At 36.0% G+C, this 15,035-nt stretch overlaps 2 protein-coding genes across 2 annotated transcripts; both read left to right on the forward strand.

The window, feature by feature from the left end:
- The first annotated feature begins 2,062 nt into the window (after positions 1-2,062).
- LOC128127172 (tetrahydroberberine oxidase-like) lies at positions 2,063-3,772 on the forward strand. Its single transcript, XM_052765595.1, has one exon. It carries the CDS (start codon positions 2,063-2,065, stop codon positions 3,683-3,685), a length of 1,623 nt encoding a protein of 540 aa, XP_052621555.1. The 3' UTR covers positions 3,686-3,772.
- A 499-nt stretch (positions 3,773-4,271) lies between these two features.
- Positions 4,272-12,320, forward strand: LOC128127177 (tetrahydroberberine oxidase-like). Its single transcript, XM_052765597.1, has 4 exons — positions 4,272-4,292; positions 5,144-5,179; positions 5,469-5,606; positions 10,698-12,320. The coding sequence occupies exons 1-4, from the start codon at positions 4,272-4,274 to the stop codon at positions 12,318-12,320; spliced, it is 1,818 nt and encodes a 605-aa protein (XP_052621557.1).
- Positions 12,321-15,035: the final 2,715 nt, after the last annotated feature.

A 15,035-nucleotide genomic window follows, 5' to 3' on the forward strand; every position in this document is an offset into this window, starting at 1 on the left:
CTGAAATATAAACCGAAAACCGTAAGTACAAATATTAATGAATTCCCCAAAATACCATATAACATACGTAATAAACACATATTGGGCCTCTGCCCTTAATTGGGCCCCGCCCAACATCGATCTGGTGTCAAATAGGTGTAGAGGCATTAACATTCACCGACTTATATGGAGGATCGCCCAAATATGACCATCTTACGATTAATAATAATATCTTGTTTTTCAAGGTTCAACTTCCCGCCCGCCCAAACAAAATTTAGTTGTTTATATGTTCGTCTATGCTTTTGATCAGTTTGGTGTCTTTAAATCGGTTCTCGAAACCTTTAAATGCAAAGGCTTATAAACAATTTGCCACCGTATCATACTTGTCTAGGCATGAATTGTGGGTTGATGCACCATCAAAACGAAACATAAACTAGCCTAAAACGGACACTTAGACAAAATAAAATAATTGAAAATTAAATATGGAATTTGCCTGTGAATATTATAAGAATAAGACACCATACCGTGAAAACAATTTTCTAATCAATGACGTCCATTCTAACTTTTTCATTTCTTCTAACAAAACTTTTGCCAAGTCTTCGAATTAAAGTCCTCCATATCATTAGCCTAATATTAAATATCATAGCTTTAATCAACCTCAACAGTCTGCATGCATGCCGTGGTTCAAACTATATGAGAAAAAAAAACTGGAAGCACATATCTTTCCTTGACTTTTATTCCTTCGTTGACTTTTGACTCAGATGGTATTATTGACATCTTCAGAACTTGTAATTATAAAAGTAATAGCTCGTCCTTAACAAGAAGCACATATCTGAATTACGTATTCCTGAACATTCAACAAAAAGTTAAACAACGTACATTACCTGAAAACAATTTCATATTATCTATGCGGCAGTTTTCTTTTTGAATCGCGGAATCGATATATTATAACGAAATCAACTGCATCTTAGATTCTATTTGACTATTCCATTAGAAAACAGATTGCCAGGTCATATTTTACTATTTCAGCTCAATATGCTTAGATCAGCAATTAAGGATGTTGACTAAAGAATGCTGTTTTTGTGGATGCTTATTGAGTTATTTCAATTTAGCTTTACAAACACATACATACATACATACATAAATGCATGCATACATACATATATAACTTAAGTTTAGGATAACATAATTTGCTTTTAACACGTACGCCACTTATGATCTTATTAATGAATTTCATTTAATTAAAACCTTTTTAGAATTCAAATCACCAAGGTCCTTCTAGGGTCGGTTTTTCTAACTCCATTTGAGTTCTCATTAAATATTAATTATAACCCGATATGAAGTCATCATCCTCTCTATTCTTTATAAATTAATAAGAAAATGCCATATATAGATCTGAGTCACCAAATTATCGTATATTTTGTAATTAGTGTTTTCATTATTTCCTCCGTTGACTTTTGATTCAAAGGGTATTATTGAAATTTTCGAACTTGTAATTACTTATGAATGGTCGTCGTTAACAGGAAGCACATATCTTAAACACTTTTGAAAATTAAATGAGTATATTTGACGAGATTAATACCTAAAAAACTTTACTATCCAGACCGCAATTTTCTTGTTGAAAACATGAAATGGAATCTACGTTAACTAATCAAGTGTATCATGATAGATATATAGAGAGCGGAATTGACTATTCCGTTAGGAATCAGAATGTGAGGTCGCAATTTACCATTTCAACTCAATGTGTTTAGGTCAGCATTGACTAAAGAATTTTGTTTTGTGAATCGTTATGTGAATTTAGTTTAAACACACAGACACACAGACACACACAACATATAGTATAATGTAAAATTAAGGATAATTTATTTAGCTTTTAATTAGTTTGAAGACGCCACTTACGATCATAATCAATTTCCATTTAAAACCTTTTGATAAATTCTAATCAGCAAGCTGCTTCTAGGTTTTTTCTAACCCCATTTGAATTCACCATTTTTATATCCCGTTTTTGAAGTCAACTGTATGCCCTATATATAGTGTTTATAAATAAGACACTGGCATCGATATTCAAACCAATCAAATTAAGATGAAGAAGTACTCTCAAATACGCTCCTGTGTCTTCCTTCTGGTTCTTTGTCTTTCCTTTTCTAACTCATGGGCAAACTTATCTTCCCTTGTTGATGTTACACCAGGTACGGAAAATTTCATAAGTTGCATACAGCCCAAATCCAACAATGTCACCTCCTTCTCTCAGCAGCTCATTATCACACCTGTCAATGCTTCTTTCATTCCCATTTGGCAAGTCGCAGTGCAAAACACTAGGTTCCTTAAACCCTCGACTCCTAAACCATCAATCATCGTGACACCTGTGGATGAAACACTTGTCCAAAAGGCTCTATTCTGCGCAAAGAAACATGGGTACGAGATGAGGATCAGGAGTGGGGGCCATGACTATGAAGGCCTATCATACACTGCTGATGTTCCCTTTGTTATGCTTGATTTCACCAACATGAGGTCTATAGACGTGGACGTAGCTAACAGGAGCGCATGGGTCCAGCCAGGTGCTGTGCTTGGTGAACTCTATTACAGTATTTCTCAGAAGACCGACACCTTGTATTTCCCGGCAGGTGTTTGCCCCACGGTGGGTGTTGGCGGGTACATGGGCGGTGGTGGCTACGGAAACCTACTGAGGAAATATGGTACTGCTGCTGATAATGTTGTGGACGTTCGCTTTATGGATGTCAATGGAAATATTCTTGACAGGAAGTCCATGGGTAAGGATTTGTTTTGGGCAATACGAGGAGGTGGTGCTTCCAGTTTTGGAATCGTTCTCGCATGGAAGCTCAGGTTGGTTCCGGTTCCAGAAAAAGTAACTGTATTCATACTGAATAAAACTTTGGAAGAAGGGGCAACCAAAATTTTCCATAAATATCAATACGTTGCGCCAACTATTGATAGAAATCTACACATAAGAACTCAGGTGTTTGCCGAATATATTGGCAACACCACCAAGAAAACCATACGGATTATGTTCGAAGGAATTTATCAGGGCACAAGGGACACATTGCTTCCGTTGCTGGACGAAAAATTTCCTGAGCTCGGTGTTAGACGAGAGATTTGTGAAGAAATTAGAAGCATCCAATCGACCGTTGTGTTTTGGGGCCTGCCAAGCTCCACCCCAATTGAGATCCTCACGAACCGGTCTGCTATAGCCAAGCTGAACAATAAAAGCAAATCAGACTATGTCCGGACACCAATTCCCATACGCGGTCTAAGAAAGATATGGAGAAAGCTCATGCAAAACGACGGATCGGCACTTCTCATGATCAATCCTTTTGGCGGAAGGATGGCTGATTACTCAGAGTCAGCAATTCCATATCCTCATAGAGCTGGGGTGTTGTTACAGATTCTCAAGACTGTTAATTTTAACGGTCAAACTTCAGACACGACCCCTACATCGCTCAAGAGAATAATGTGGCTTCGAAGCTTGGACGAGTTACTGACGCCTTATGTCTCAAAGAACCCAAGAGAAGCATATTCCAACTACAATGATCTAGATTTGGGTGTTGGAAGTTCTAATTATGAAGAAGCCAGTCTTTGGGGTGAGAGGTACCGGAAAAGGGACAATTTTCAGAAGTTGATTCGAATCAAGGCCAAAGTTGATCCGGATAATTTCTTCCGGCGTCCACAAAGTATCCCTGTTTTCTAACACCTCTCTCTCTACACGAGGCACCTTTTTCTTGAGAAAGGCTCAAAATTAGGGTCTTACTTCTTTTGTTTTTTTTAATAAACTACCAATAAGTCTCACGTACTCATAGTATCGCTCTGTTTTAAAAGAATATCTAAAATTAATTGTTAAATGATTGTAATTTTTATATGAATTGGTTATGATTTATTCTAATCGATGCATTGTTTGGTTATTATATTTCTTGGTTATACTTTGTGTTGATGAATAAATTTGATATAATTAATTCTTAAGACGTCTTCGATAATTTCTAATTTTGGCTTGGGTTTAAGTTGGATGATGGAAACTATCCTGTGTTGGAACTCGTATGGTTGATAAAAACTTATTGTATAAGTACTTGTTGGTGTAATTGTATATTGTATGGAATATATCATAAGGGAACTACATATATGTAATGTTATATGAGGGGTCAAGAAATGACGAATATTAGTGTAGTTCTTTGTCCGGTCGCAATACCTTGTTGCTAGCCGCTCCAAGTACAACAACATACTCAAACCTTGTTTCTAGAAGCTCCAAGTACAATTACATACTCAAGAACTTGGGGTTAAGAATGGGGATGAATAGTTATACGGTATATGACCATTTGTTGGCAGCGTTGTGAATGTCACACGTTGGTCGTTATGCAGATGCCCGAATGTGTATTTTTGTCAGGACCCTTGAACAATGGATACAACGGATGATCTTTGTTGTGTCTTTCAGTATTGCATTTCATAATATCTATATTGTATTATAAAATGTAAGTAGATTGCTATTGTTTGACATTTTCCCAAGAAAACAGACTGTATATTAAATATGGACATGAAAGTAGGTTCTTATTGTTTTCACTTTCCTTGACCACTTGTTTAAAGTGATTGTTAATAACAATGTTGTTGATCATAAATATTTTGAGGCTTGGTATTATCATTCATTGTTACTAAGTAGTAGTTAACCGCTATACCAAATCATGTCACATGTATTTTTGATAAATGAGTTTAAGAAAATGTTGTTGCTGGAATGTACAAAATACGGGTACCTTGGAACGAACAAAAAAATTGTAAAGTTACTGGAATTGTTGGAACAAGTTGAACATTGATTTTTTTATTTGTATGTTTTGGAATTCAAATCATGGGTTATTAATTTTAAACCGTTAATAGCATTGTAGCATTGTACTTTATTTTATCGATTCAATTCGGGACATTTTTTCACAGTTACACGTTGTAACTGTGTTTCCAAAAACACGATCATATTTTCCTCCCGAGTGCTTATCTTGATGACGCTTATCTCTATAAACATAACACTTTTAGCCTTTTCTTCTAGGTGATTTAGGCGACTTTCTAGCGATTTTTGAGATCCGAAGACCACGATTAGAGACTCGTTTATTAAGTTTTGCAAGTTAAGATTTTTACTCTTTTTTTATTTTTTTTTATTTTTTTTATTTTTCAGATTAATAGTTTTTGTTTCGTTTTTAGCCATTTATGGGTAAAACTTTAGATTTCAGTTTTGCATCGACGTCGACCTTTTATGCAAGTAATCGGTGGTATTGTTTTTTAATTCATGTTTGTATATAGTAATACCCGTCCTGTTTTAGTCTAATGTTTGATTTTGGTTCGGTTCATGTTGGTCTCTTGAATTAGGATTTAATCACTCTAGTTAATCAAATTAGTAGAATATGTAATTGTTACATTGACCGATAAAAAGATGACAATCATCAAATTGGTTTTGCGAGGAGATTTAATGCTGATGTAAATTGTGTATTGGATATTTTTAGGCTTTTGAGCTTGAAATGCAAGAAGCTCACTACTACAAAAGGCTTTATAGGACTCGCCAATTAGAACCCGGTTTCGAGAAAAACTGCGATATATTATTAAAAAACCAGGACTTAAAAGGGAACAACCAATATGACCCGGTTCATTCTAACAAACCGGGATATATGCTCACTTAAGGAAACCGGTTCCCAGCATAACAACCGGGACTTTTAGTCGTATAGGTATATGACCCTGTCTCGAGAAAAACAACCGGGTTCTATTAGTATTACTACAGAACATGCTTACTAGGAAGTTATATGACCCATATTCTACAACCGGGTGTTTTGACTTCTTTTAGCAAATATAAATGTGGATTAATGACTTCTTTTTTTCAACTATGACTTTAGTAAAAAACACACAAGAATGAAGCTGGAACAAAGTAAAATAATGAGCAACAAGAAGAATCAAACAAACAAAAGCAAAACATACAAAGAACTAAAAACAATAAGAAAAACACCCCACAAGGGTAAAAAGGTCCAAATAGCAAATATCTATTCCACCATCAACATGGAGAGCATAGCAGACCAGACCAAAAGCAAACAGATGAATAGAGGGAGAAAACATCAGTAAACAGGCACCACACCGAAAATTGCCAGGTAGGGGCAAAATGGTCAAGAAAGCAATAAAACACACCAACATCTAGAATGCAATCAGCAACAAGGATCACAAATAGAACCAAAGAAGATCAAGAAAGTATGCCAACAACTCCAAAAGAAACCACCACACAGATGCAAGACAAAACCAGGGGCAAAATTGTCAAAGGGATGAACTCGTCTCAGCAACACAACATTTTTATAATCATGTTGTCCGGTAATGTGATTATAGTTGGTTTTTGCAAGTTTGAAAAAGACTCGGTTATTTGAATGAAACCGGTCCATATTTAATCTTTATATGACCCGGTTTGGGGATTGGAATCGGACTCTTTTAGCCATATATGACCCAGTTTTGAATGGTTGGACCGTGTCCTAATCTTCGTATATGATCAAATGTTGTGCGTTATGTTCCTCATATATGTCCCGGTTTTATGAATTATTCCACATTCAAGGCTACTATTATTATTGATTTTTTATCTACTTATTTATTTAACAAACGGGATGTTACACATATTTACTATGTACTACCTAAAGTTGTAAAAAACACTCGACGTTAGCTAGTCGGTGGACTGAGGTTAAGGGGTTAATCGGCTAGGTTGAGATTAATTGAGGGATTCATCGGGGACCCTAAATCGCTAACTTGTTGAATTTAGAAATAATTAAAGATGACTAATTTCGTAACAAAGTTCGTAAATACCACTAATATCATAACAAATAGGTTATTATGATTAATACAACACTAGTCATTCCTCAAATAGTTTTTGTTGACATATAACTTCTGCAAAATGTTAAAATTTCATCGTTTGCTATTGCTTCGCTCATTGTGTAGGCATAGATTAATATCTAGGGGTCTTCTAGTCGGTTGGGTAACGCCTAAGGACTAATTGGAGATTCAGAACCTAGTCGAGATTTTAACAACACTACTACTACCATTTTCAAACAAGAATTGATTTTTATTTCCCATTCTTTGTTTGTTAGGTTTGACATACCAAACACAACCCATCGACTTACTTCATCATGGTTAGGATACTACCAATCCACACAACTGCTGGTGCGAAATACATTAGCAACATCTGCTAACCATTACCTACTTGATGTCGGTTTCTTCTCCTCGTAGTAGTCAAGAGCCTCACATGCCCAAAACTCCATGAAGGTCAATGAATGCGCCCCTATCAAGGTCACCATCTCAGAATGGAAAGAGCGCAAACGCTCCTCCAACAGCTCCACCATACCCTACTTGATCGTACCGTAGATCACAAGAGTCTGCTCGAGAATGCAAGGCATAATCTTAGACGTAATGAACTCCTGTGTTTGATCATCCAACTGCCCGGCTCCAAAACCTGGGCTTAAGCACTTACTAGCACCAGAAATACCAACCGGTCTGCCTCGAAGAGTCACATACTGAAAATAGACGATACAAACCATCATAATACACATACACACACACACACACACACACACACATATATATATATATATATATATATATATATATTGTTGAGTGATCTTATACTCCACAAGTTTCCAGGTTTCATCGCAGCTCTCCTTGACTCGAGTACGAATTCTCTGCTTCTGTTAGTACGGTCCCATATTGCCTTGCACATCTATCCGTACTTTCCTTAAGGTTTTCCTTGAATCCGCCAGGTCACTCTTTATCCATACTATTAACTCTCATCAATATAGGGTTCCCGATACTAAATCTCTTCCTAGGTTCTCCTAGGACAACCACCACACCACTCTCTGCCATCTGCAGTAGAGGGGACTCCTACCTGCACCCTCTAACATGCTCACAAATACAATTACATATCACTGACAACAAAAAATTCTTCGAATGAAAGGTCTCACACTACAATGATTGGAGTCAAACAAGAGCTGCCCAATAGAGTTAAAACCTAACCTTGTAAAATTATTTAGTTTCCGCCATATGCAACTTTACATATTGGCTTACTAGTTAGCTAATGTTAGTGAGAACTCCTAAAAAGCACAAAGCAAGCAACATTCGAGCATCGAGTAATCAGAACCAAGCATAACCTAATCAAGGCATCATATCACTGACTGATCAGTACTGGTCTACATGCTCATACAATAAGCATACAAAAGCACCTCTCCTAGAATTCTATCATGCAAACACTGAGCATATCATTAGCCCTAACTAGCATGCGATTCACAGATTCACAAATCAAATCATATTAGATAACATGTATGAGTATTTTGGGAAAACTTACTTGAGCTCGGTCGATTGCATCCCCCACACCCTTACTTGTGTTAGTAAACCTTTTTCTGTAAAAATATTTCCCTTTTTTTTGCATTTTTTTAACAAATCCTCAGTTTGAGTTCAGACACACCCGAGAGTATGTCCGAATCCCTCAAACTAAGGCTCTGATATCAATTTGTAACGTCTCAAAAATAATACCCAAAAATATCATTTTTAAAATTAGTAAAATGGTAATCCAAAACATTGTCATACAGCCAAGATGAAGTGAGGTGGTGTGTGCTCTGCAATCATCCCAGACTCTTACAATTTGAACCAAAAGTACCTGAAATATAAACCGAAAACCGTAAGTACAAATATTAATGAATTCCCCAAAATACCATATAACATACGTAATAAACACATATTGGGCCTCTGCCCTTAATTGGGCCCCGCCCAACATCGATCTGGTGTCAAATAGGTGTAGAGGCATTAACATTCACCGACTTATATGGAGGATCGCCCAAATATGACCATCTTACGATTAATAATAATATCTTGTTTTTCAAGGTTCAACTTCCCGCCCGCCCAAACAAAATTTAGTTGTTTATATGTTCGTCTATGCTTTTGATCAGTTTGGTGTCTTTAAATCGGTTCTCGAAACCTTTAAATGCAAAGGCTTATAAACAATTTGCCACCGTATCATACTTGTCTAGGCATGAATTGTGGGTTGATGCACCATCAAAACGAAACATAAACTAGCCTAAAACGGACACTTAGACAAAATAAAATAATTGAAAATTAAATATGGAATTTGCCTGTGAATATTATAAGAATAAGACACCATACCGTGAAAACAATTTTCTAATCAATGACGTCCATTCTAACTTTTTCATTTCTTCTAACAAAACTTTTGCCAAGTCTTCGAATTAAAGTCCTCCATATCATTAGCCTAATATTAAATATCATAGCTTTAATCAACCTCAACAGTCTGCATGCATGCCGTGGTTCAAACTATATGAGAAAAAAAAACTGGAAGCACATATCTTTCCTTGACTTTTATTCCTTCGTTGACTTTTGACTCAGATGGTATTATTGACATCTTCAGAACTTGTAATTATAAAAGTAATAGCTCGTCCTTAACAAGAAGCACATATCTGAATTACGTATTCCTGAACATTCAACAAAAAGTTAAACAACGTACATTACCTGAAAACAATTTCATATTATCTATGCGGCAGTTTTCTTTTTGAATCGCGGAATCGATATATTATAACGAAATCAACTGCATCTTAGATTCTATTTGACTATTCCATTAGAAAACAGATTGCCAGGTCATATTTTACTATTTCAGCTCAATATGCTTAGATCAGCAATTAAGGATGTTGACTAAAGAATGCTGTTTTTGTGGATGCTTATTGAGTTATTTCAATTTAGCTTTACAAACACATACATACATACATACATAAATGCATGCATACATACATATATAACTTAAGTTTAGGATAACATAATTTGCTTTTAACACGTACGCCACTTATGATCTTATTAATGAATTTCATTTAATTAAAACCTTTTTAGAATTCAAATCACCAAGGTCCTTCTAGGGTCGGTTTTTCTAACTCCATTTGAGTTCTCATTAAATATTAATTATAACCCGATATGAAGTCATCATCCTCTCTATTCTTTATAAATTAATAAGAAAATGCCATATATAGATCTGAGTCACCAAATTATCGTATATTTTGTAATTAGTGTTTTCATTATTTCCTCCGTTGACTTTTGATTCAAAGGGTATTATTGAAATTTTCGAACTTGTAATTACTTATGAATGGTCGTCGTTAACAGGAAGCACATATCTTAAACACTTTTGAAAATTAAATGAGTATATTTGACGAGATTAATACCTAAAAAACTTTACTATCCAGACCGCAATTTTCTTGTTGAAAACATGAAATGGAATCTACGTTAACTAATCAAGTGTATCATGATAGATATATAGAGAGCGGAATTGACTATTCCGTTAGGAATCAGAATGTGAGGTCGCAATTTACCATTTCAACTCAATGTGTTTAGGTCAGCATTGACTAAAGAATTTTGTTTTGTGAATCGTTATGTGAATTTAGTTTAAACACACAGACACACAGACACACACAACATATAGTATAATGTAAAATTAAGGATAATTTATTTAGCTTTTAATTAGTTTGAAGACGCCACTTACGATCATAATCAATTTCCATTTAAAACCTTTTGATAAATTCTAATCAGCAAGCTGCTTCTAGGTTTTTTCTAACCCCATTTGAATTCACCATTTTTATATCCCGTTTTTGAAGTCAACTGTATGCCCTATATATAGTGTTTATAAATAAGACACTGGCATCGATATTCAAACCAATCAAATTAAGGTGAAGAAGTACTCTCAAATACGCTCCTGTGTCTTCCTTCTGGTTCTTTGTCTTTCCTTTTCTAACTCATGGGCAAACTTATCTTCCCTTGTTGATGTTACACCAGGTACGGAAAATTTCATAAGTTGCATACAGCCCAAATCCAACAATGTCACCTCCTTCTCTCAGCAGCTCATTATCACACCTGTCAATGCTTCTTTCATTCCCATTTGGCAAGTCGCAGTGCAAAACACTAGGTTCCTTAAACCCTCGACTCCTAAACCATCAATCATCGTGACACCTGTGGATGAAACACTTGTCCAAAAGGCTCTATTCTGCGCAAAGAAACATGGGTACGAGATGAGGATCAGGAGTGGGGGCCATGACTATGAAGGCCTATCATACACTGCTGATGTTCCCTTTGTTATGCTTGATTTCACCAACATGAGGTCTATAGACGTGGACGTAGCTAACAGGAGCGCATGGGTCCAGCCAGGTGCTGTGCTTGGTGAACTCTATTACAGTATTTCTCAGAAGACCGACACCTTGTATTTCCCGGCAGGTGTTTGCCCCACGGTGGGTGTTGGCGGGTACATGGGCGGTGGTGGCTACGGAAACCTACTGAGGAAATATGGTACTGCTGCTGATAATGTTGTGGACGTTCGCTTTATGGATGTCAATGGAAATATTCTTGACAGGAAGTCCATGGGTAAGGATTTGTTTTGGGCAATACGAGGAGGTGGTGCTTCCAGTTTTGGAATCGTTCTCGCATGGAAGCTCAGGTTGGTTCCGGTTCCAGAAAAAGTAACTGTATTCATACTGAATAAAACTTTGGAAGAAGGGGCAACCAAAATTTTCCATAAATATCAATACGTTGCGCCAACTATTGATAGAAATCTACACATAAGAACTCAGGTGTTTGCCGAATATATTGGCAACACCACCAAGAAAACCATACGGATTATGTTCGAAGGAATTTATCAGGGCACAAGGGACACATTGCTTCCGTTGCTGGACGAAAAATTTCCTGAGCTCGGTGTTAGACGAGAGATTTGTGAAGAAATTAGAAGCATCCAATCGACCGTTGTGTTTTGGGGCCTGCCAAGCTCCACCCCAATTGAGATCCTCACGAACCGGTCTGCTATAGCCAAGCTGAACAATAAAAGCAAATCAGACTATGTCCGGACACCAATTCCCATACGCGGTCTAAGAAAGATATGGAGAAAGCTCATGCAAAACGACGGATCGGCACTTCTCATGATCAATCCTTTTGGCGGAAGGATGGCTGATTACTCAGAGTCAGCAATTCCATATCCTCATAGAGCTGGGGTGTTGTTACAGATTCTCAAGACTGTTAATTTTAACGGTCAAACTTCAGACACGACCCCTACATCGCTCAAGAGAATAATGTGGCTTCGAAGCTTGGACGAGTTACTGACGCCTTATGTCTCAAAGAACCCAAGAGAAGCATATTCCAACTACAATGATCTAGATTTGGGTGTTGGAAGTTCTAATTATGAAGAAGCCAGTCTTTGGGGTGAGAGGTACTGGAAAAGGGACAATTTTCAGAAGTTGATTCGAATCAAGGCCAAAGTTGATCCGGATAATTTCTTCCCGCGTCCACAAAGTATCCCTGTTTTCTAACACCTCTCTCTCTACACGCGGCACCTTTTTCTTGAGAAAGGCTCAAAATTAGGGTCTTACTTCTTTTGTTTTTTTTAATAAACTACCAATAAGTCTCACGTACTCATAATATCGCTCTGTTTTAAAAGAATATCTAAAATTAATTGTTAAATGATTGTAATTTTTATATGAATTGGTTATGATTTATTCTAATCTATGCATTGTTTGGTTATTATATTTCTTGGTTATACTTTGTGTTGATGAATAAATTTGATATAATTAATTCTTAAGACGTCTTCGATAATTTCTAATTTTGGCTTGGTTTTAAGTTGGATGATGGAAACTATCCTGTGTTGGAACTCGTATGGTTGATAAAAACTTATTGTATAAGTACTTGTTGGTGTAATTGTATATTGTATGGAATATATCATAAGGGAACTACATATATGTAATGTTATATGTGGGGTCAAGAAATGACGAATATTAGTGTAGTTCTTTGTCCGGTCGCAATACCTTGTTGCTAGCCGCTCCAAGTACAACAACATACTCAAACCTTGTTTCTAGAAGCTCCAAGTACAATTACATACTCAAGAACTTGGGGTTAAGAATGGGGATGAATAGTTATACGGTATATGACCATTTGTTGGCAGCGTTGTGAATGTCACACGTTGGTCGTTATGCAGATGCCCGACTGTGTATTTTTGTCAGGACCCTTGAACAATGGATACAACGGATGATCTTTGTTGTGTCTTTCAGTATTGCATTTCATAATATCTATATTGTATTATAAAATGTAAGTAGATTGCTATTGTTTGAAATTTTTCCAAAAAAACAGACTGTATATTAAATATAGACATGAAAGTAGGTTCTTATTGTTTTCACTTTCCTTGACCACTTGTTTAAAGTGATTGTTAATAACAATGTTGTTGATCATAAATATTTTGAGGCTTGGTATTATCATTCATTGTTACTAAGTAGTAGTTAACCGCTATACCAAATCATGTCACATGTATTTTTGATAAATGAGTTTAAGAAAATGTTGTTGCTGGAATGTACAAAATACGGGTACCTTGGAACAAACAAAAAAATTGTAAAGTTACTGGAATTGTTGGAACAAGTTGAACATTGATTTTTTTATTTGTATGTTTTGGAATTCAAATCATGGGTTATTAATTTTAAACCGTTAATAGCATTGTAGCATTGTACTTTATTTTATCGATTCAATTCGGGACATTTTTTCACAGTTACACGTTGTAACTGTGTTTCCAAAAACACGATCATATTTTCCTCCCGAGTGCTTATCTTGATGACGCTTATCTCTATAAACATAACACTTTTAGCCTTTTCTTCTAGGTGATTTAGGCGACTTTCTAGCGATTTTCGAGATCCGAAGACCACGATTAGAGACTCGTTTATTAAGTTTTGCAAGTTAAGATTTTTACTTTTTTTTTTTTTTTCAGATTAACAGTTTTTGTTTCGTTTTTAGCCATTTATGGGTAAAACTTTAGATTTCAGTTTTGCATCGACGTCGACCTTTTATGCAAGTAATCGGTGGTATTGTTTTTTAATTCATGTTTGTATATAGTAATACCCGTCCTGTTTTAATCTAATGTTTGATTTTGGTTCGGTTCATGTTGGTCTCTTGAATTAGGATTTAATCACTCTAGTTAATCAAATTAGTAGAATATGTAATTGTTACATTGACCGATAAAAAGATGACAATCATCAAATTGGTTTTGCGAGGAGATTTAATGCTGATGTAAATTGTGTATTGGATATTTTTAGGCTTTTGAGCTTGAAATGCAAGAAGCTCACTACTACAAAAGGCTTTATAGGACTTGCCAATTAGAACCCGGTTTCGAGAAAAACTGCGATATATTATTAAAAAACCAGGACTTAAAAGGGAACAACCAATATGACCCGGTTCATTCTGACAAACCGGGATATATGCTCACTTAAGGAAACCGGTTCCCAGCATAACAACCGGGACTTTTAGTCGTATAGGTATATGACCCTGTCTCGAGAAAAACAACCGGGTTCTATTAGTATTACTACAGAACACGCTTACTAGGAAGTTATATGGACCATATTCTACAACCGGGTGTTTTGACTTCTTTTAGCAAATATAAATGTGGATTAATGACTTCTTTTTTTCAACTATGACTTTAGTAAAAAACACACAAGAATGAAGCTGGAACAAAGTAAAATAATGAGCAACAAGAAGAATCAAACAAACAAAAGCAAAACATACAAAGAACTAAAAACAATAAGAAAAACACCCCACAAGGGTAAAAAGGTCCAAATAGCAAATATCTATTCCACCATCAACATGGAGAGCATAGCAGACCAGAACAAAAGCAAACAGATGAATAGAGGGAGAAAACATCAGTAAACATGCACCACATCGAAAATTGCCAGGCAGGGGCAAAATGGTCAAGAAAGCAATAAAACACACCAACATCTAGAATGCAATCAGCAACCGGGATCACAAATAGAACCAGAGAAGATCAAGAAAGTATGCCAGCAACTCCAAAAGAAACCACCATACAGATGCAAGACAAAACCAAGGGCAAAATTGTCAAAGGGATGAACTCATCTCAGCAACACAACATTTTTATAATCATGTTGTCCGGTAATGTGATTATAGTTGGTTTTTGCAAGTTTGAAAAAGACTCGGTTATTTGAATGAAACCGGTCCATATTTAATCTTTATATGACCCGGTTTGGGGATTGGAA

This window comes from Lactuca sativa, chromosome 1 (assembly GCF_002870075.4).
Source record: "Lactuca sativa cultivar Salinas chromosome 1, Lsat_Salinas_v11, whole genome shotgun sequence".
NCBI lineage: Eukaryota > Viridiplantae > Streptophyta > Magnoliopsida > Asterales > Asteraceae > Lactuca > Lactuca sativa.